This window comes from Cynocephalus volans, chromosome 3 (assembly GCF_027409185.1).
Source record: "Cynocephalus volans isolate mCynVol1 chromosome 3, mCynVol1.pri, whole genome shotgun sequence".
Classification (NCBI taxonomy): Eukaryota; Metazoa; Chordata; class Mammalia; order Dermoptera; family Cynocephalidae; genus Cynocephalus; species Cynocephalus volans.
Genome location: NC_084462.1, coordinates 96,841,849 through 96,866,027, shown reverse-complemented (window position 1 = coordinate 96,866,027; position 24,179 = coordinate 96,841,849). Strand labels below are relative to the sequence as shown.

Genomic DNA, 24,179 nt, shown 5'->3' with positions numbered 1-24,179 from the left:
GTTTCCCTTTTCTTTGACCTTTTCTTATTGAAGAATAAAAAGTCCAGAGAAGAGAAAAAGAAGAAGAAAGTTAGTGTCAATGTTAGTTACTATTTTACAATAGTATAGAATAGATGTAGGATAGGCATTTATTGTAGATTAGGTAAATAAACCATAAAACCAGAAATGTAATCCTGGGCATTGCTTCTCAACTAGGATAGAAAAAGTAACCTAGATCTTGATTATGAATCTATTTTTGATTTGGGAAAATAATAGATTTTAAAAATAAGACTATCAAATAAAATTATGGCAAATTATAAATTATTTTAAAATACATTTTATTAAAAAATTGAAGTACACTCACAAAGATAAGTTGGTATATATTATTCCGATAAGAATTGACTAATTGGTGGTTCTTTTAGCCCCATTATTGAAGATAGTCGTGAAGCCACTCACTCCTCTGGCTTCTCTGGATCTTCTGCCTCGGTTATAAGCACCTCCTCCATCAAATGTCTTCAAATACCTGAGAAACTGGAGCTTACTAATGAGACTGCAGGTAGTATCATTCATACCACTTGTGAGCAAATATCTAGATTCATGTCTGGTGAACACTTACTTATCTCAGCAAACTGAGCTGTTTTTCTTCACTAGAGAAGTTACCATAAATTGTGAAATTTCTAGAATAAACTACTACTTACTGAAGGCAGATAAATGTAGTTAGATTAGTAGTGTTTGTTGTGTAATCTTATTTTCCCCGTTTTCTGTTATAATATCTATTGTAAGCATTAGGTTTTTTAGATGATGTTTTTTCAACTTTCTCCCCCCTCCAGAAAACCCTATTCAGTCACCCTGGTGTTCACAGTATCGCAGACAACTACTAAAGTCCCTACTGGAATTAAGTGCCTCTGCAGAGTTTTCTGTAGAAGACAGACCGATGCCTAAACTGGAATTAGAAAAGGAAATTGAATTAGGTATGTATCACTGAATGTATGTCCTTTCACACATAACAGTATACAAATAACTATTTGTACTTGAGCTTGATGCTTGAGCACTATAAATATTCATAGATTGTAAGAAATAGCATTATAGAAGTTAACACACTGATAACTTCATGTCCCAGTAACAATAGGAATTATGTCTTCCCCTCTTTAAATTTTTAACAAATGGCTTTGAAAAGTATTCTAGATGCTACTAACTGGCAAATATACTAGTATCTCTATTTCTTAAACCAGTAGGTAAAGGCTAGATGACGATATATGTTCACAGTGATTTTTAAATGGATCACAACTTCTCAACAGGTAATGAGGATTATTGCATTAAACAAGAATATCTAATATGTGAAGATTACAAGTTATTCTGGGTGGCACCAAGAAACTCTGCGGAATTAACCATAATAAAGGTGTGACTGATTCTTTGTAATTTCATTTACCTTGTATGTAATGTGGATTAAAGCAAGAACTTCCCCCATGGTACCATTAAATCTTATAATCTGTTAACTTACTTATAGGAAAGTCAGTGAGCCATCAAGAAGTCAGTCACCATTGCAGACCAGGATCAGATATCAAAAATGAGAGGCTATTGTATAGATCTTTCAATATGTTCAAACACATTATTCTATCAATTTTGTCTTTTTGAGGAAATCTCTCCTTAAATTTTCTAGCCTGCTCCAATCTGGACAAGTAATACTCTAGGCTTGACACATGCAGTATCACCTTGAAATTTCCATTCACCATCATCCTAGGTATTCATATTACCTTTTTCTTATATTGGATGCCCAGTTTCTTAGATCCCATTTTTCTTCTTTCTGGGTTTAATTTCTCATATTTTTAGGAACACATCCTTTAGTAGCTTCCTGAGAAAGGGATGGGATATAGATTTTTTAAAATCTTGTACATCAGAAAATTCCTTATTCTATGTCTTTACTTGATTGATAGTTTAACTGGATATAGAATTCTAAGTTAATTTTTTTCCCTTAGAATTTTTTTTTTTTTTTCTTTCATAAGATGACTGGTAAGGGGATCTTAATCCTTGACTTGGTGTCATCAGCACCACGCTCTCCGAAGTGAGCGAATCGGCCATCCCTATGTGGGATTCAAACCCATGGCTTTGGTGTTATCAGCACCACACTCTCCCAAGTGAGCCACAGGCCGGCCCGTCCCTTAGAATTTTAATGAAGAGCTTCATTATTTTGGGGCATCTAACCTTGCATTTGAAGTCTTTTGCCATTCTGATTCTTGAAGCTTTATGTGGAACTATTTTCCCACTCTCTGGATCCTTATAGGATCTTATGTTTGTCCCCAGTATTCTGGTATGTCACAATTACATGCTTTGGTATAAGTTTGTTGTCACCCATGTGCTAGGTTCTCAATGGCCATTTCAGTCTGAAAACTCCTTCAGTTCTGAGAAATTTTCTTTAATGAAAAAATGATTTATTTCTCCCCTCAGTCTTCTCTGTTCTCTCATTCTATAATTTCTTTTATTAAGATATGGGGTCTCCTGGATAGGATCTCTAAAAATCTTACTTTCAAATCTTTGGCTCTCCATTCATATTTAGAAGCTAATTGAAAGCTCTGTGTGTATGGGGGAAACTTGACAGCTGGGGACCTCACTGTAGAATGATTTAACTTGGGCCTTTTTATTGAAAACCCCCCAATCTTTATAACTTTTCTCTTAAGCTGATCAGATCCCTCAAAGAAGAGTTATAGTTTCCTGCCTGAAGCATATAAGCCTAGCTGCTAACTTTCTGAAAACAGAGTGAAGAAATCAGTCTGGAGAATAGAAGAGCAGGAAGGTGCATCTTAGCATTTGATATATAAACTTTTTCCTGTTTTCCATATGGTATTCCCACCCTCAGTGGTGCCTGGTGTACTCTAGTTCAGAGCCCTTCTGTTTTATACTCTCTAGGGAATAAACTTCTAGTCTTCTGGAATGAAGAGAGGCAGTTGCTGGGCTACAGGAGCAGGAGGGGGAATCCGGAGTCTAACTTCCTTGTAAACAGGGTTAAACTACTCTTGTTTTAGCTCCACCCTCAGCCTTACTTCCATAGGTGATTAGTGCTGTCAGTTGTATACTATAGAAAGGTAGTCTTATAATATCAATATAGTTGTTCTTCTACTTTCTCCATTGCTAGAATCATCTTTCCTTGGGTCTTTTAAGTGGTTTGTTACCTCTTCCTGTTCCTTTCCAGCTTCCAGAATTTTGTAGCTGTTGTGTCCTTTATTATAGACCTATGCCTTTTAAAATATCTCTTTACTATTACTTCTTTTGGGGTATCAGAAGGGTTGGAGGGGATGTGTTTTTAATCTGTCAAACCATAACAGATTTTAATTGTTCTTATTTTTAAAATATAATGTCTTACAGGTATCTTCTCAACCTGTCCCATGGGACTTCTATATCAATCTCAAGTTAAAGGAACGTTTAAATGAGGAGTATGATCATTTGTGTAGCTGTTACCAATACCAAGATGGCTGTATTATTTGGCACCAATATATAAACTGCTTCACCCTTCAGGTTTGTAGTAATATTGAAAACATATAATTTAAAGTCTTCAAGTAGAGAGATTTATGTTCCATTTAGCAAAGGAATTTAGTACAAAGTTTCTAGACAGAGACCAACTATAAGTTAAAAACATTGACCATTTTCTTTGCCCAAGTTATTTTGAGCTAGGACCTCGTTGGCATTTTTTTTTTTTTTTTTTGTAACTTTTTTGATTTTATCAATTTTCAAACATAACAAAAGTAAATGGAATTATACAGTGAACTCCCAAGAACTAGTCATGTAACTATTATAATTATCAGCTTATGGCCACTCTTGTTTTATCTATACTACCCCCACTGGATTAGTTTTAAAACCTAGGCACAATATATCACTTTATTCTTTGGTGTGTTAAAATTTGGTACAGATTTTGATAAGTAATGTGTATATTAATAATAATATGAATTCTCTAAAATGGTTAGAATGAGAGTATTTTAAAACATTTATGGAGCACCTATTATGGGGCAGGCTCATCCTTGATACTCTTCATTCATTATCTCATTAAAGCAAGTCTCAGTGCTGTTAAAACTGGGACACAGACTCAGCTTACTAAGGAGCCTGTATTATAGTAGAGAACAACAGACACGTGTACAAAGCATCAGTTATCAAGGAATTGAGTATAACAACAATCACCCCAACTTGAGAAATAGTGAGTTTTCTATCCTTAAATTTCCAGGATCTTCTCCAACACAGTGAATTTATTACCCATGAAATAAAAGTGTTGATTATATATAACCTTTTGACAATAGTGGAGAAGCTACACAAAGCAGAAATAGTCCATGGCGACTTGAGTCCGAGGAGTCTGATTCTCAGAAATAGGTTGGTCCTTTTCAGTCTCTTATATTTCTGTCAGTTTTCTATTAAAACATGATAGTTGCTATGTTTTTATGCCTTTGGATAAATGCCATATCAATGAACACATTATGTTAACAAAATATTTGCTACCTAGAAGTCTTCATTGGGAATAATTTAAAAGAATTCAAAGAAAAAAACACATTGAGAAAATCCATGCCACTGTGAGTATTATGATGATTCATGTCAAGAAGAGATATAAAATATGAATATTTTGAGGAATATGAGGTAGATTTTCTAGTCATTCTATGGGGAGCAGGGCCAGTGCAGATCTAGCGAGGATGCCAACAAAACTGAGGCACTGTTCAGTTTTATAGATCAAAGCTTAAGTCAGGCAAATTGAGATAATAGTTAAGGGAAGTGGGTAAAACCAGAGTGTGAATACAAGCTATACCAAGAGAAGGGGCTAAGTGTTCAAATTAAACCCAGTTTGTCCATTCGGTTCAAGGGGCAATCACAGAACAGGAAATAAGAAAGAAGCCCAAATACTAAGAACTGAGAAAATGTGGAAAACGTTGAGGCATGAACAAGATCAAGACAATACAAGATTTTTGTTTTGTGAAGAAGACTAGAGGACCAGCATACCCTTTTAGTGATCATTGGTCTCATGGCTTTTGAGTAAAATGTCCCTGTTTAAAGATGCGTTATCTGTTCCAACCATGTCTTGGCTAAGAACTTGACTTTCTTTCTGAGATTGTTGGCATACACAAATAGCTGCAATCATTCTTTACTTTATATTTCTTCTGACTAATCTGTAAGAAGAAACTGAATTAGACTCTAAATCATAACATGGAAACTAAAAGAACTTTCAATGTATTTCTGCAATTATAACCAAAAGAACTAGAAAATCCCACTTTCTTTCCTGAGATAACAGTCTTAAAGTCTTCTCCAAACATAATGTAGCAGTATTTCTCATCTAGGGCCCCATAAGTATTTTGGATGAGACAATTCTTTGTATAGGTGTGTTCCAAGCATTGAAGATGTTTTATATCCCTACACCCCATAATTCTCCCTACCCACCCAATTAAGTACAAGTAACATTCCCCAGCCATTGTGACCACCAAAAATCCCCCTATGTGTTTCCAAATGTGAAAAACCCTGGTATATGTTCTTTTCATTTTCACCCTTCTTCACAACACTAAAAGTTCAGGACAGTGCTAGAGTTCTCAGGGCTGTGGAGATTGGAAGCAGAGGTATTTTCTAGGCCTTTTCAGAATTGGGCATTTGGTCTATATATTCAGACAGTCCTTCTCTTATCCACCAAAGCACATAGTGTTAAAAGGACATTGCTTTTTATTTTGTCACTATTTATCAAATTTGATAGGAAATTTCATATAGATTCACAAGGACTTTAAGCCAGGAGGAGCTTTATGAAATTAACCTTGTTCAGTTTCTATATATTTTTTTTGTAAAGAAAATGAGATCCAAAAGAGTGGAATGTCTTGCCCATGGTAACAGTGAGTTAGTAGCTGATTACAGGGCTAGGAAACCTTCATGCTGCTTTTTATTAACCTAAGAAACATTTTCCTACCTCTCCCAAGTCTTAAAAATATTTTTAAATTATAGTTTTATGGTAGCCACAAAAAGAATTGTATCTCGGGCCGGCCTGTGGCTCACTTGGGAGAGTGTGGTGGTGATAACACTAAGGCCATGGGTTCTGATCCCATATAGGGATGGCCAGTTAGCTCACTTGGGAGAACGTGGTGCTGACAACACCAAGTCAAGGGTTAAGATCCCCTTACCGGTCATCTTTTTATAAAAGAAAAAAAAGAATTGGATCTCATGGTCCGAGAGCAGTGGTATTTACAACTAATTGATCACAACCAGTTACAGATTTCTTTGTTCCTTCTCCACTCCCACTGCTTCACTTGACTTGCCAAAAACAAACAAAAAATCAGATTTGGATGTTGTGCCAAGGAAAAAATGTGGCAATTGTAAATTTTAAAGTAAAATAAATTATTCTGTGTTGTGGAGGTATGTGATTAGATGTATTTAGGAAATAGGACCTGCACTGATATCAATCAGGAGTTTGAGGGAACTAATTGAGAAAAGCAGAGAGACAAAAGGAACACATGAAAATAATCCATTCTTTTTTCTCAGGTAAATGATTCCTATGTTTCCTTGGAGAATAGCTTTATTGCATGAAATAGATAAACCCAAGGAAAATAAAATTGATAGTGAATTACTGTTATAAGGTATTTTTTTAGGAAATAAGAGTTGAAATTACAAATAAGAGTAATATAGTGTTTAATAGAAACAGGAAATTTTACAGTATAGGGAGCACTTCATTTAAAAAAAAAAAAACCTTGTATCGTTTTCTGTTAAACTCTGGAAGGAAAAATCTGAATGATACTTAGAAAGCCTATCTATAGTAGTAAACAAGAAAGGCTTTGACACCTATAAAAGCTTAATTTCCTCCATTATAATTCCTGTCAGTATATAAATCATTGCTATTTTACATGTTAATATGTACAGTACAGAGCACAATTCTACACTCTACTTCTAGAACTTTATTACTTACTTTATGTTATATGGAAAATTGATAAATGTTCCGTGGTGGCCATGCACTGTGGTTTGTATATACTGTACTTTGTGTCACCAAACTCATCTTGACAGTCTCCCCTTGGGTGGATGCTACCTACCTACCACTGCTCTTACAGGTGCATTTTCATAAGTAACCACTGGAGGGTGGTGTTGGCATAGATAAGGCGTACCGCGGTACCTTTTTTTTTTTAAAGACCAGCTATGCAGCAGCTTCTTTCATGGCCTATTTTATTATTTCTTTCTATTAAATATGGGCTCAGAATCCACGATCCCTATGATTATAATAAGAACAATCAAGCTTTGGAGATAGTGGACTTTTCCTACAGTGTTGACCTTAGGGTGCAGCTAGATGTTCTTACCCTCAGCGGCTTTCGGACTATACAGATCCTGGAAGGACAAAAGATCCTGGCTAACTGTTCTTCTCCCTACCAGGTAAGCGTAAAACAAGCCTGAGCAAATGTGGAGAGGGTTCCTTAATCTTTTTCTTATTGAGATAAGCTGTGAAAGCTAGTGTTTACTGGTATTGACTCTCCTAGAATAGATGACCTAGTTTTCAAATATCACCTAGTCAAGCAAAATGTACCATTTTTCTTTCATAGTACTGAAGAATATACATATATATGTGCAAACACATGACTAACTCAGTAATCTAAGTGCCAGGGACATTTCTTCCACTTACCATCCATGTGATCTCTTATAAGTCATTTTCTATTATCTTCTCTGTAAAAATAAGGATAACGTTATCTGCTCTGTGTCATCAGAATTGTTTGGAGGATTAAATGAAATAACGCATATGAAAAGAACATTAGAACAAACATAAAGTGTTGTATATAGTGGCATTATATGCAAAAATTCCCTCTGACTCAGTTCTAGACATAAGGTATTTGCTGATTGAATTTGTGGCATGAACCTGAACTAGTCATGTGGACCACATTTAGATCACAGCTGGAATCTATGCAAATTTAGTAGGTCAACAAACTTAAATTTGATAGTTCTGATATTTTATCACCTTTGTTCTTAAGTATAATTCCTAGAGTTTGCTCTTGATCACTTCTTTGGGGAGCTTCTCCCTTTACTGTAAGGGTAAGGAACAATCTACTAAAATGTACATCATAAAATAAATTTAGTTAAGCACTGTAATACCTTTTAACTTCCTACATAAATATGCTGCCATGATAGAAGCAGAGAATTATTTTAGCTGATGGTGCTTCTTGTGATTTCAGGTAGACCTGTTTGGTATAGCAGATTTAGCACATTTACTATTATTCAAGGAACACCTACAGGTCTTCTGGGATGGGTCCCTCTGGAAACTTAGCCAAAATATTTCTGAGTAAGTATTGTTGATTTCAGAGTCTTAGCCTATCCAAATAATTTTCTTTTTCTCTTGGGTGCTCTCTCTGCTTTGGCAGACTTAGTTTTCTTATTCCAAATGCCATTGTTCCAGTAATTTCAGCCAGTTTTTATTAGAATATCAGTACAGCACCTAGTGCAGGATAAAGAAATTGCTAATTAAAAGTAAGACTCAGACTTCAGGACATCATTCTGAACTTAGGTGTATCATACAGATTGCAACTGTAGTATGGAAGCTTCTCAGTTTGGAAGTGTTAATAGAGACATTTCATGAAAATAATTTTCTAACCAATTGGTGTTAGTCTTAACCCTTTTTAACAGCTATTGTTATCAAAAGTTAATATGCATCTCTCGAAGAGAGTTAAATTTCTAAAACTATCTACCAATTTTAGGCTATTATTTATTTAATGAGTAGGGAGAACCAAGTCAGAGAACTGAATCTCCTAATGAAGTAAATGATCTCTAACAAGAGCTGCTTGGTCTCAGAACCTTAGTACTCCCTCAAGCCTGCTCATAAACTTATTAAATCTTATGTTCCACTTTAGCATATCTTAGCTAATAACTTCCTGGCATAAGGTTACCAATCTACCACTTATTGGTACGTTCTTTGGTTAAAAACAAAAGTCAGTATTGAAAATATAATACCCCTTCTCCTTTTTCCCCTCTGAGCAATTGTATTTTTCCCTATATTTAATTCAGAACTTGGCCACTCTTATTTGTTTCTTTCATGTACTTTAAAAATAGGCTTGAAATATAATGTAAGACATATAGGATAGTTTTAGGCATCTCCAGTTGGCTATGGTCCAGGCAGGCCTGGCTACCACAAGCAGAAACAGGTAGGGTCAGCTGAGGTTTCCTAATAGCTCTGCCTTATACAATAATAGAAGTTTCTCTAATAAAAAGAAAATAATAATAAGCAAAGGTACAAACATTATAGATTTAAGCAGTAGTTAACTTCAGTCAAGCTTAGGGGGTAATTGTGAAGATGATAAATCACAGAGGTGGAGAGAGGGAGCTATAGACTTTTTAATGACCTGGACTCTGGGAAAATTAGAGGAAACAAAATTCTTTTTTTTTTTTTTTCTATTTGTAGAAGAAAAGTATTACATCTTAGTACAGAAAGGAAATTTATAGATTCAGATGAGAAAATTTCTTTCCCTTTATGTGCATTGTACAAATACTATGGCTTTTCCCACTATGGCAGCCTTTTTTTGCATTTCCCCCTGGATTTTCAAAGGACTATTAGAATGATCCTCTAACCCTAGAGTTCCAGGTATTACCTTAAATTGTATTGGTCATAAATGTACCACTACGTTAAACATGAAAATGACTCTCATTTTCATGTGCCTAATTTTGATGAAAATGATTTTATATATTTTTAGGCTAAAAGATGGTGAATTGTGGAATAAATTCTTTGTGCGGATTCTGAATGCCAGTCATGAGTCCACAGTGTCTGTTCTGAGGGAACTTGCAGCAGAAATGAATGGGGTTTTTGACACCACATTCCAAAGTCACCTGAACAAAGCCTTATGGAAGGTAGGGAAGTTAACTAGCCCTGGGGCTTTGCTCTTTCAGTAAGATAGGCAATCGAGTCTCTCACAGATTCCTGCCTAAAACCAGCAGTTGTACTGTAGAACTCTTGATCTCTATAAGCTATAATTTCATTTGGACATTTAGATGCACTACCAATACTTTTCTACTTTTTGGTAGAGGTATATTTCTAAGTAACTAGCATTTTTTTACACAGCAATGTACCTACTCTTGGCTTTGTCTGACTTTAACAAAGAACTGTTTTATTTTAAATGGACTTCATACAAATGAGTACCTTGTCATTTCACATGTTTGTCTCTATTTTTCCCTTTACTTTTCCCTTTTGTAATTTGTAACATGCTCTTGTGATCACCATGTATTTTGTAAACAATAAAATAGTATTTGTTAAATTTGCGCTTCTAACATTTTATCTACTTTTTGCAAACTAAGATAATAAATGGTTTAATTTTGCAGAGAGGAGCTGTTTACCGTGGACATTTATATATTTTAGACTTGGAATTCTTATGATAGGACTGTAATGAAACAGAATAGCCAACCATTCCTCTAGGTGTTCTTGACCTTCCAATAAGTGGTCTAGATTGAAAAGTAGGTAAAATGATATACACAAGACTAAATGTTAAGTTTAAATTTCAAGTGGAAAAATTGTATATGTGGCTTATATTTTCCTGTTTTCACTTTTATTCACCAAGCCTCTTGATCTGTTTATATAATCTAGTGGTGTTGCTGCTGCTGGGTCTCTTGATCAGGAACGTGGCTGTTGGAAAGGAAAAGAAAAGGTTTTGAACAGAGGTTAGCAACCTTTCAAAAATGGAATAATCACCATTCTATTACATGTAGAATGACCTGGAGGGAGCAAGGGTCAGTGAAGGAATAAAAGGGGATTTTGTTTGGAAGATTTGAGGAAGCAGGAGGTCAGAATAAAAAGATAACTGAAGCATAGAATGATTTGGGAGAGAACAGGTCTAGGCGAAGTATTAGACATCCAAAGGGAAGCATGAATTACTCTTGGCCTCAGGGATAGGGAAGAAAATTAGTAGAAAATGGCAATGAAAATTATCTAATTCTATTTTATATCTAAATATCAAAATTATCTAATGTTCCTCCATACGGGTGACTAATTTTTTCACTCCAGTTGTCACTGTTACTGCTCTAAGATTGCTGGAAAGCAGAAAACCCTAAGTGTATCTCAACTAAAAATAGTTGAGCACATATAGTTGAAGCACTGAAACATGACTTAGACCTGAAAGATAAAATCAACTTAGGAATATTTGCTGTTAACCAAAATACAATTCTTACATTTACTTCTTGTACAGATGATATAAAATGATATATTTATATTTTTTATATAATGAAGCCCCTCTACCTTTCTGTTCTCTTTATGTCTCAACCCACTGTCTCTACTCTGAGATTGGATGGTAAATTTAGATTCTTTCTTAACATAGGGTTAGCTAGTATCTAGTGAATTCTTCAGCAACTTTGACAGTAAGGCTGCTGTATGAATAGGGTTTTGTTTCTGAAAATACACTCTGAGGAAAGGGAGGAGAATCTGGGGAAGCTACTTTATTAGAGAACTCAAAATTGTTTTGCCACCCCTCCCTTTATTCCCCATTCTCTCCAATCCCAACTCTTCTTTGTAGAGGGGAGAAAAATGTGACCTCACCAATTAGGTCCCGTGATGTCTTAGGGTTTTCTCTTTGCCTAAGCATAAAACCACAAAATGGGATCCTTTCCATTCCCTTATATTTTATGCGTGTTTGTTTTGGGAGAAGGCAGCCTTTCTTTTTTGGCAGAAGCTTCAAATAGTTCTAATTCCTTGTCTCATTAAGGCAGGAATAGCATAATTGTAGACCTGGAAAACACACACACACACACTCAGCTGAAAAGACAGGATTTTCACTTCTGTTTGAAAAGAGACAATGGAACATATAGTGCCGCATGATTAACAAAGTGGTTGTACATCCACTAATCTTACACTACTGTTAGAGCCATCATCCTATGGCAGTTGTGTAAGAAACCTTCCACCCAAGTCAAAGTGCTCTAACCAATTCCAAACCTGAATCTGGAAAATAAAAAGGCTTTCCTGTAGCAGTGGGACTTTAGACTGTCGGTTGAGCTATTATGTCAAGGTAGGTAAGAAAGCCTTTCAGAGGGTTAGCACCAACCTCTTTGAAATAAGTTTTTTCTCTTTTTTTGCAGTTGACGGGTACAGGGATAGAATCCCGAACCTTGGTGTTATCAGCACCATGCTTTAAGCAACTGAACTAACTGGCCAGCCCTGAAATAAATTTTGTTGATATCTTAAGGCTGAAGTCTTTAAGCAGAGACAACAAAGAAATGCTTTTCTGTTACATCTGAAAGTGAGAAATTCTTCCTCTAACTGCACTAGTTCTTTCTAATGTACCAAAATCTGCTGTTCTAATTTGGCTTCTAAAATTAAGACTTCACTAGTGAGGAGGATGCATTTTTTAAAAAATTTCTTGATATGTCAAACTTCTACCTTAATAGGGTCCTCGGTTCCACCAAAGACATAAGCAGCTATGAATATTTAATAGATTAAAGGCGGCATTTTATTTTATTTTGGGCGGCTCGCCTGTAGAGGAATCTGAACCTATGACCTTGAAGTTATAAGGCTGTGCTCTAACCAACTGAGCTAACTGGCAGGTCTTAAAGGTGGCATTTTATATCAGTGTAGGAAAGACAGATTATTCAATAACTGGTGTTGAGAGGGCTCCCACCCTCATGTGGTACCCTTGTGCATAGTAGATAAAAAATTAAATCTAACATGGCCACCTATCCCTCCCTTCCAAAAAAAAATAAAAACACCGTAAATTCTAACTAGGAAAAATTACTTGCAACGAATATTTGCATCATTTTTCCTCTGCATTATCTCAAGTCCTCATGACTGGTCTCTTCTTCTCTTGCCTGCCTGTAGCCAAGTCAGAATCCTCCAGTAGCTTCCCATATCACACAGCCCAAAATCCAAACACTTTATCATGGCCTACAAGACCCGACTTGGTCTATATTTCCCTGACCTCTTCCCTGAATCCCCTTTTCCTTACTCACTCAACTCTAGTCTGTCTACCTCCTGCTGCTTCTCAAATGTGCCAGCTCATTTTTCTCTTTATGGCCTTTTTGTTTGCCATTTCTTCTGCCTGGAACGCTCTTTCTCTGATCTTCCTGTAGATTACTCCCTTGCTTCCATTCAGGTAGGTATCTTCTCAAATCTCCACTTTATCAGAGGGCTACCCTGACTGTTCTGTACAAAATATAGCATCCCGCACACACTGCTAATATGTTCTATTATGTTCTATCTCTTTTTATCACCCTACTTTATTTTTATCTATAGCACCTATCACCACCTCATGTGTATGTGTGTATACTTTTTTTTTTTCTGTGTCCCACTGTTAGAATTTAAGCTCTTTAAGGGCAGGGATTTACTTTTCCTGTTTTAGTCCCAGTGCCTAGAACAGTGCCTGAATGAATAAAACTATTTTACCTAAAGTACAAATTGAAAACCAGCAGAAATACACAAAGGACATGAACAATCCACTAAAACATTTTAATGGCCAATATATATGAGATTTCAACTTCATTTCCAATAAATAAAATGCAAAATATACCAGAAATTGTCATCATTCACAGTAAATGTTTGAAAATTGTATTTGTGAAGTTGAGGGAAAACAGGCACTAATATATTAGTGGAGGTGCAAATTGGTACATTATTAGAAGCCTATTTGGCAATATTTATTAAATTTAAATATTCCCTTTACCTGAGAAATTTTTCTAAGAATTTATCTCACAAAAATATTGAAGCAGGTGCTCAAAGAGAAAGCACTGTTTGCAATAATTGTCCTCACTGCTTCGAGAGCTCATTAGTCCCCAAAGGGATAATCCATGTGACAGACCCTGGGAAAGTAGGCCTGGAACTAGTGTAGAAATACTGGCAGAGCAATTCTTCAGGCTTCATGGTGCCTTGCCATTGGTGGGGAAGGCTATTCCATGTTTGCCATGAGCCCTTCTTACAGATGGCAGGACCTGAGTTAGGCAGACATTTACAGCCTATGTTAAAAAAAAGCCAGAGGGAAAAAGTGATAGCCTTTAGGGAGAGTGTATAGGAGTGAGAGAGGAAAAAATGAAGGCTTTTACTTTTCAACTTGTACATTTATAAACATTTTGAATTTTCTGACCATGTACATGTATTGCTTTTGTGTTGTGTGTGTCTACTAGGATAATCTAGGTTAAGAAATTATGAGCCATATTTTTGTCATCTTTTCCCTCCTCTATGTTATAAGAAATAAAAAGCCTAATAATACGTTAGTTTTTTTTAAAAGTTGGGAAATTTGGGAAGCTTACCATCCAGACATAAAAGCCAGGTTGATTTGGCATTAAAATGAGAGTGAAGAAAAATTTAAAACATTGAAGATGATGTATTTACACTTCTGTTTTTAGTGTGCTGAAAATTCATTCACGTTTAAATGTTTTTAATGTTCTATAGAGATATGCTTCCTAAAATTATCCTCCTACTCTTACAATTTCCTGTGTCTGTGAACAAGGGATTGAATTACATAAAATCCAACTTTTTTCAAAACAAAATATTTTATGGCTTTTGTATAAAAACTCTTGAGTTTCTACAAAACTGATGTATGATTAAGAAAGGAACAAACAGTGATGAACTTAGAAGGCTAATCTTCTATAAACATGTACTTTTTTTTCATCAAAGCATTCTATTTCCAACAATCTTGCTCCTAAGAAGCTTGTGCGGCAAACTTTTGGCTGTTGAACAGTATTGCTCATTTTAGCCTCTCCATGGGAAATAGTGGTTGCCCAATCAAATTGCTAGTTTTTAAACCCTTTGTGAGCAAGAGACTATGTGTCTATTTAATTTCATATACTCCCAGAAATTAGTACATAGTTCTCAAAAATAAGTAATGAATTAACATTGGAGAAGAGCAGCCACAAGTTCAGAAACTAGTTGTATTGGAGCCTTTGGTTAGGGGAAATCATCTATCCTAGGCTCTAAACGTGACTGGAATCGTAATCTCACTTTCACTTTTAGTATGTCACTTTATGTTTCTTTAACTGCTAGCCTTACGTTGCCATACACGTCATTGTCCTGTTTACTCCTTTCAAAATTAAATGTTGTTTTCACAGGTATATTCCATCTAAATGTGTATTTTATTTACTGTGTGTGTTCAGCCTCACATTCAGATGAAACAGTTATATGAATCAATGCATGCTACAATTTCAAAGTTCTGTAGTTTAATTGTACTGGCCTGGTCATGTGATAAATTTTATTTTAATTGCTTTAGTCTTGAAATTAGCAAAATGAAGATAGCATTTCATAAAAACAAATACCAATTAAAATCTGTGGACAAAAAGATGGATGTACATTTTTTTTTGTTTGCTTTTTTGCATTTTAAACAAAATTGAAAAATCCAGCAATGCTAGAATAAAGTGTGATAAAGTTGAAAAAGGTGACACACATGAAGCTTCAGTGAGGTTGGCTCATTCAAAGAAATGACAGCAGGGTGAGTGAGTGTGTGGTGCAGGAGTTGAGGAGTTCCAGAGAGTTGAGGGGGTCAGGCTGGCAGAAATATGAGCTAGGCAGACTAGACAAAAGTAAACTAGCATTGCTAGGAGAGACCTTCCAGGTCAGTGTACCCCATCACTGAACAAATAAAGCCATTGCTCAGGACTCACCCAGAGAGACATGTCCAGTAGTCTAGCACATGGACCAGTGGTCGAGGTTCCATGGTGTAGGCCACTGGGGGCAGCCCCATAGCTCCTACCTGTACCATTCCTCTGCTGCAGTATAGTATTAGTTGCCTTGGACTAGTACATGTAATACTCCTTACCTCTCCAACTCAGATGAGCTCTTTGTGGGCAAGTTCTCTGTCTTTATACCCTGGTTAGGACTTACATGTAGTGTTCACATTATAGGGTGTCAACTTTGTAGGCACAGGACCTGCTTAGAACCTCCTCAGTATTGAGGTGGCTTCCTGCCTATGGTGCCATACCAAACACTAGCATGGTGGTTAGAAATGCTGCCTTTAAAGCTGGAATTCTTGGACTTGAATCCTAGCTGTGTAGCATTGGACAAGTTGCTTAACTTCTTTGAGCCAGTGTCATCCCCTATAAAATGAGAATAACCCAACTGCCTACTTTACGGAGTATTGAGAAACAAAACCTTTAGCACAGATACTTTTAGATGCTTTTGTTGGTTTAGTTCTAATGTTGTTTAAGGTTCTGAGGTTCTCTGGAAACCTCTCAAGTAGATTGAGATCACAGCTAGTTGATTGGCACCTTACTGTCTTTTGCAGTACACAGTATAAATAAACCTATAATGTAATAAAGGTAAGTGAAAGTGATATGGCAGTCTGTAATCTAAAGATAAGAGGAAATTAGTTGTTTCTATTGAGGGTAACCTTCAGGGAACCAAATATTTATACTTAAAGAAAACAGTCTCAAGATCAGCCAGATACCAAGGTACAAGAAAGGTCCATCTGATCCACAAGGCCATTTCAGTCAGAAGGGTCCCCTCTAGCCCGCAGCTGTGCTGCTTCTGTGCCATGTTCAGAGCACAGGAACCTTTCAAGATCTGCCTCAGATCCCATTTGCCCTGACATACCAGGTAGAGTCTTGCTGCCCACTAGCTACCTACAGATGCCTGTCACTCCTTTCTCTTCTCCCCCACCAGTGGAAATTGCTTTCTGCCTTAGAGAGCAGGGCCTACAGACCCCATTTAAGGCCAAGACATTCAATCTCTTCCTGAGGCTCTCTTCCTGCTAAAGCTTAGGCTTTTGGTACCATTTCTATTTTATGCTCTGCTACAACCCTCTCTGAGCCAAAGAATTTTTTTTTTTTAAAAAAAAGGTAGTCACTTGCTTAATAGAAAAGGAGAAATATAGGAGATCCTATGAACTCAACTCAGGAACTGGAAAACCTGAGCTCAAATGCTGGCTCTTCTTACCAGCTACTGGATCGGGGCAGGTCAGTCTGCCTTTGCTTTCCCATCAACAAAACTAGTGCCAATGGATCCTACCCAATAGGGTTGTGAGAATTAACACAAGATGGTTAATTAACATGAAAGTTACTTGGCTTATAGCAACCAGTGGATTTGTCTCTGCCTCCCCAGCACCCAGCCCAGAGTGAGGGACATAGGATGCAGAAGGAGCTGGTGTAAACCATGTTGAGTCTAAGCCACTTCCGAGTGAGATGCCTGACATCTTACATACTCAGACCTCCAGCTGCAACCTGTTGACTCCTGTTTTACTCTTGGTTGAAACGTACTCATTTATCCCCTCCAGAGTAGCAAATTATATTTTGGAATGTGGCAAAAAAAATTAGCTGGTAAATATTTATCAAGATCTACTGTGGGCTCCACACTGATGACAGGAATCCCAAAGGATATAAGTAAATGTAAAGAATGCTCATTCCCTTCAAGGAGCTTGCAATTTAGTTGGAGAAACTGGATATAACAGCTTAAAAGCCAAGAGCCAAGAGAATATATGAGAAGTCAGTCATAAACAAGCATCTCAAGGAAAGCCATGAGCAAGAGCCAAAGGAGTGGCACAGGTAATTCATGTCAGGACCCTCAGAGGAAGGAAAGGCTAGTGTGAATGGGGTGTCCTGCAAGCCATCATGGCATGGTAGAGGTTGGAGCTGGCTCATATTAGATAGGTAGTTTTCAGCTGCAAAAATCAAAAAAACAATCCAAAATATCTTAAAGGGTAAGAATATCTGTTATTGTGCATAACAACAAACCTGGAGTGCAGCGGTTTGTGCAGAACCCAAATTGTTTCACCTTTATTCTGCCATCCTCAGTATGTTGGCATTAGTCCTCAGGCTGGTCCCCTTGTGGTACCCAGTTGGCTTCCACAGTTCCACAGAAAACTTCCCCAAGCCCCTCCCAGCCAACTTTTCCTCCTGTCTCTTAGCCAGCTAGTCATATATCTGGGGCCTAAGCTAATACCTGCAAACGGCTGGGGCTGAGGAGGGGCCTTTCAGTAAGCACATAGGTAGGAGAAGGGTGTACATTGGATTTCTTCCAACCAATGAGAAGGGAGACGAGATGGATTTAGAAAGGCAACCAACAGTATCTGCCACATAGTGGGAAGAAAAAAGGAAGGATTTGTAGCAAAATAGCATACCAGACTCTAAAACAGATTGCCTGGGTTCAAATCCCTGCCCTTTCACTTAGTGACCTGAGCAAGTTAACCTCACAAGGCTTTAGTTTCCTCATCTTTGAAATGCTAAAATAATAGTTCCTACCCAGATTGTAATTTCATGAAGACAGGGCCCTGTCTTGTTTAATGAGTTATCCCCAGCACCTAGCACAGAGCATTGTACCTAGCAGGTACTCAGTAGATATTTGCTGAATGGATTAATTAATTGGGTTGTTGTGAGGATTAAATGAGTTGATGTATGACAAGGGCTTAGTACAGAACATAACCTATAGTATATGTTCAAAAGAATTCACTTTTAGCTGCAGCCATTATAGAGATATCGGGAACCCTCTACAAGTGTCCTGCTGCTGCTTTGCATCACCTGTACTGCCAGGCTTATCAATAGCCTTGCTCATTGCAGAAGGCTCTGCTCCTGTTGGACTGGGGCTGGGATGGCAAAGGCCCATCACATCCTGTGCTGGAAAGAGGACACACTTGCAAGTCCAGTACTTGGGACTCCACAGTTTGCAACTCTACTCACACTAGCTTCTGTTAACTCCTCAGAATCAAACCCCTGAAGTTCCCCCGGACTAGTCTCACTTCTACAGCCATCTGGCCGGGATCTGGAGGAGCATCCATTTCACTAACAAATGGCTTTTCTTTTTCGTCCTGTTTCTGGTGAAGTCCCACCAGTTTTTGATAGTCCCCTCTTTTCCCCCATATGGGCTACTCTCAGGAAAGACTCATCCATAGGATAGGCCTCTGCTGGGCTTGCTGTCAGCCACTGAATTTCTGGGGATTGGGAGCTTGGCTCCCCTTCCTTGCGGTTTAAGGCCCCGTCCTTCCTTTCCCACAGAGATGAAGTCTCTAGCCAGAGGCAGGCACATCCCTTCCAGCAGCACTCACAGCCCTTGACACAGCAGGTTGTGGCCAGATCCTGACTGAGTGGCTCCCTTCCAGCCATCTGTGCAGTGTCACCCAGAAATAGTCAAGTCAAACCTCCCCAGTAAGTTCCTGCCTCAGCCACAGGGTGTCACAATGAGAGCCAGGGCTTTGCACCCAAATCCTGGCTCTGCCACTTCCTAGCTGATTTGGGGCAAGTTACTCAAACACTTGAGCTTCAGACTCCATCTGTACAACTTGGGATAATAAGACCTACCTCATGGTGTTTTGAGGGCTCAATGAAATAACAGATGGAGAGAACCCAGCCATACTATACCTGATACATGTTAGATACTTCACAGAGAGGGGTTTCCTGCTGCTGCAAACTCCATCTTGTGAAACCAAGTATTTTCACAATTTTGCACACCTGGTCCTGGAAAAAAAGAGTTCCATTCCCTATCCACTTATTTGAAAAATACTGTTTCTCCTGAGGGAAAACTTCTGGAGGTCAACTGCAGACTCCCTTGCCGGGGTCACTGATGAGATTCTGGCCTGTGCTCCCCGCTTCCCATCTGCTACAGCGTTGTGACCAGAGATTGGGCAAGAAGGGAAGACCTTACAAAATGGTGCCCACCTGCTGCCCTCTCCTCTGGGTCTGCTCACTACCATGCCCCTGTCACCTCTCTTTCTTCCCCAGTTGTCCCAAAGGCAGGGGCATGTTACCCAGCTTCTCAGGGAATAATTTCTGTCTTCCCTTAGTCTGCACTATGGTCCATTCGCCTCCCCGCCCCTTCCCTTGCCCATTGGTATCCAGGCCGGTTTTGCAGCCCAGATTGGGCTATTGTTGGAAGGGCTTGTCTTCCCCTCTTTGCTTTTAGGCAGGGAGCCAACATCGGGCCTTCTGATCCAGGCCAGTGCAGCAGTGACCAGGCAGCAAGTTCTGTTGGTCAACATCAGTGTGACTCCTCCTGACCTCCTCCACAACTTTGCTTTCTTTTGTTGAAGAAAAGGGTTCCTGCAGAAACCCCCTAATCTGCAGCCTGGCAGACACTCTTACTCCATGGAGCATGGTGGTGACATTACCACCGGTCCCATCCACACTCAGCCCCTGCCAGTTTCTGCACCCCCGCAGGAGGGAAGGAGAGCAGGGCAGCAGGAGAGGGCACACAAGGGACCTACAGCATCCCTATCTGACAAGGCTCTTAAGCTTCCTTCCCATCGAGGCCCCCTCCCCTTTACTGCCACCACCTTGGAGGAGAGGCAGGTGCCCTGGAGGCATGAGCTCCCCAGGCATCCCACCTGCCAAGCAGGAAGCCATTGGGACAATCTCTTGAAGGTGGGACCCCTACCTCTGGCCTAGCTTTCCTGGAGGCCCAGGGCTGAGTGGCACCTCTGAGGTAAGGCCAGCTCTGGAGTACGGGACACACAGACCTCCACTGGCTTATTAATCCAAGCCCCTCCTTTCCAGAGCCTGCCCTGGCTTGGGAGGGTAGGGGTGAGGTGGGTAGAATCTTTCCTCCCTTCCTGGCGCTGTGGTGAAAAGTATTGACAAGTGTAGGCAGGTGGAGACAGGCCCTTGAAAACACCCTCTACATGCAGCACAAGGGGGTGGGGAGTGTGAGGAAGAATCTAAAAATCTAGAACAATTTGACAGTAAAAGGGAATTTTTTCCACACACTGGAACCCTAGACTTTGTTTCTAAAAGCCTTTATTCATTGAGAAAACTTGAGAAGCATTGGCTTTTGAAAATTTTAGGACTTCATCGTTACATGGCCTTTCCAAACACATCCCAAATGATTTTTTAAAAACCATGCAATGGAACAATGTTGATAGAAGCAATCTTTCCAGCTAAGCCTGACTGGCCAAAATGGTGCAGGTGAAGCAAATTACATTTGAGACTACAAACAGATGTTCATTCACACAAGTATATGTTCATTCACAAAAACAGAAGACAGTAAAGTAAAAGACTTTAGTAAGAAATTGTAAGAACACTAGCTTGTCTGTTTCACACTGCTGCAAATCCTTGGGAGCCAAGACTGAAAGGCAGAAACATCCGTGGTGACAGCACCACCACTGCCTTTGACCAAATTACAGATATGTCACACTCAGCACTTGCTGTTAGAATGGGTCTGCCATCGACAGGGACCTGTGAGGAGGGAAAGTTGAGTTCTAGTCCCAACTGCCTCTAATTTCCTGTGGCTTTGCTGAGTCACTTAATCTCGGGGCTACAGTTTTCTCACCTGCAGAAGGAAGGGTGGGGCTGATGATCCTAAAGTTCCTTTCAGCTCTGTGATTCACATAGTCTAAGTAAGGGTGGCTAGAGCATAGAACCTCTTCAGGTGTTCATTCATTCATTCGTCCAACAAAGTTTACGCGAGTGTCTGCTGTGTGCCAAGTACCATGCTGGGTTTCCTGCCCTGGAGAGCTCACAGTCTGCTGGGGTTAGCAGAGAGGTGACTTCACTGGGATAAAGGAAAGTACAGGGCATACCGCTAGCCCAGGAACACAGGCATCTGCCAGCCTGCCTCCCACATCAGCCAGCCACACCTTTGCACGGTTTCTTCCTGTGGCCGGCAGACCCCTTCTTTCTACAACCAGGGGGGAAAAAAGGATCTAAGTTTGCAGATACACTCACTAAATCAGTAAATCATGAAACATGACAAACCATTCTCAGTGAACCAGTCTCAGTTTACCCAGGACTCCAGTTTTCAGAAGTCCGCGAAAATAAGAAGAATCAAAAAATCAAGGTTATCACACTCAGGAATTGAAAATAATTAGAAAAAGTAGCAAAGATGCTGTGGTGACCATTGGCTGGTTTGGGGCCTCCAGCACCCCTTCCCTTTTCCTTTAGTAACAGCACCCTAATGTTCTCTGCATCATGGTTGATAATGGAAGCACTGTCCCTCTGCCAGAGTGAGAGGTGGCCACATGACCTGAGCCAGCCAGTCAGACTTTCCCTGGTCTTTTACTTGTGAGCAGGGATGCGATCGGTGGACAGTGTGGTGGGAGCGCCTTCCATCCAGATGCAGGATCTGTGGAGACTGTGGAGTCCTGATGCTTATAGACCCCGGGGTTGCCCTGGCTTCTGTCCTGGACTTCACTCCCCAGTTAGAGAACCAGACTGATGCAGAGGCGGGGGAGGTGGTTTGTTTTGTTCTGAGTTCCTTTCATGAAATGACTATTATCTCAATCTGCTCGGTACTGTAGCAGAAATCAGGAAAACGTGATTTTTTTCTTGATTTATGACATTCATGGTTTTTTCAGGAATTTCTGCCTGCTTCTCCATAAACTGGAAGAAATTTAGAAATTTCTCAAAGAGAGTCATTGTAATTATTACCTGAGTTAACTATTGTTTCCAATTTAATATAATAAATTCTATCTACTGTCTTAGCTCCTTCACGTTTTCATGTTGCCCTTCCCTCCAAAACATAACATTTCTGGAAATTTAGAAGGCATGAGGGAGGGCCTGCCCATGGCTCACTCGGGAGAGTGCAGTGCTGACAACACCAAGCCAAGGGTCATCTTTAAAAAAAAATAAAAATAAAAATAAGGCACGAAGGAAGAGAAAGTGTTTTCCATGTCCCCACACTGCCTTAAGATAGAATTTGTGGGAAAAAATGTTGAAATATACAAGTTTTAAGCACTCTTCACAGCTCTTGAGTTTCTATATTAGTTTTAAATGCATACATTCTTACTTATTTTTAATTTTGTATTTTTTAAACACAAAAACAGTGCATGTACACTGAAAATTACAAACAATGCAAAAATGTAAAAAGTCAACAGTGAGAGACCCCTCTCATCACTCACTCCCACTCCCAGTGGTAACCACATTAAGTTTGTTATTAAACGTATAGGTATACAAATATCTTTTATTTTTTAACAAATGTGGGATTATGCCACCACATTGTTCAGCAACTCGGTCTTTTCTCTCAACTCTCGTGGTCATTTTTCCTACATATAGACTGACCAACCTCATTCTTTTTAAGGCTGCAGACATTTTATTCATGGGGATGTACCATCCTTTATTAATCAGTCGCCTGTTAATAGACATTTTGATGGCTTCCAATTTTTTGCAGTTACAAACAATGCTGCAATGCATATTCTTATACAAATATCTTTGAGTCCATGCACAACTATTTCTTAACATGCATTCCTGGATCATTTGCTGGATCAAGCAGATGTACATTTTGAAATTTTGATCAAGAATGTAAAATTGCCCTCCAAATAGATTGTACCAATTCACTCTCCCACCTGCCATAATTTTCCCCCCATATGATGGGGGAAATGGCATATTGCTTTTGTTTTAGTTTGGATTATTGGATTATTAGTGAAATAGAGCAGAAGCGACTTATTTATAACTAAATTTATTCACAAAACTATATGTTGAGACACAAAAAGAAGAGAAATGCAGAGTTCCTCTCCAAAAGCAACGGATAACCTAGTTAAAGGGAAAATAGTTCATGTTGGCCACGCCACTAATCGAAGTTTTTATGTGTAATGCCATGATATCCACCACTGTGCAGTTCAATCAAAATGTCTGTGTCTGCAGCTTGACACCTTTGCAGAGGAGGTAACTGGGCCTGGTTTTGAAGATTATTAACCTGCCACTGGTTGGTGGGTGGATGAGAATGAGCAACAAAAGACACAGTCATGCCAGCAGAGAAGAAAATTAATGTTTATTGAGTTCTCAGGATGAGCAGTCCCTGTGCCAGAACCTTTGTTCATTTAATCCCCACAACCTTGTGAGGCAGGTGAAATCATCCCATTTTACGGATGAGGAAATTGGGGCTCACTTGGTTAGAGAATATGCCAAAGGTCACTTGACTGATGAACTGAGAAGTTGGGATGTGAACTCAAGACTGAAAACTCAAAGTCTGTGCTTTTAACCAAACACCACATTGCTTCACTATGGAAGAAAATTTGAGAAAGAGTTTTCAAAAATATGTAGAGCCTAGTGCCACCTTGGATGTAAGGGACTGGGGTGGAGGGTGGGAGAGCTCTCAGGCTTCCATCCAGCTGTTGACAGCAGTGGGCCCTGGAGTGGGAGCGGGCCAGTCAGGGGTGGTGTCTGCAGTGGGGCAGCCACAGCCTGGGTTCTGGGAGGAGCATTGGCCATGTTGATGGTCAAAGCCAGAGAGAAGAGTGGCAGGCGAGTGTGGTGAGAGATGAGCAGGAGCCAAGATGGGGCTTGGGCACCCCACGATTGGACACTGGGAGAAGAAAAGGAGCCATGAAGGAGACACCAAGGCTCAGAGACAGGGAGGGAACTGTGGGAGGCCAGTCTCCACCAGGCACTCCAGGGGAACTGGCAGTGGGCACACC

General features: G+C 39.2%; 1 protein-coding gene across 1 annotated transcript in view; it reads left to right on the top strand.

Annotated features, from left to right (window-relative positions):
- BUB1B (BUB1 mitotic checkpoint serine/threonine kinase B) overlaps window positions 1-9,837 on the top strand; it is a 50,295-nt gene extending 40,458 nt beyond the window's left edge. Inside the window, exons 16-23 of the mRNA XM_063091600.1 lie at window positions 402-535; window positions 810-950; window positions 1,278-1,378; window positions 3,340-3,489; window positions 4,190-4,332; window positions 7,170-7,341; window positions 8,133-8,239; window positions 9,642-9,837. Coding sequence (XP_062947670.1) covers window positions 402-535; window positions 810-950; window positions 1,278-1,378; window positions 3,340-3,489; window positions 4,190-4,332; window positions 7,170-7,341; window positions 8,133-8,239; window positions 9,642-9,837 — 1,144 coding nt within the window. The remainder of the gene's footprint in view (window positions 1-401; window positions 536-809; window positions 951-1,277; window positions 1,379-3,339; window positions 3,490-4,189; window positions 4,333-7,169; window positions 7,342-8,132; window positions 8,240-9,641) is intronic.
- The last annotated feature ends 14,342 nt before the right edge of the window (window positions 9,838-24,179 follow it).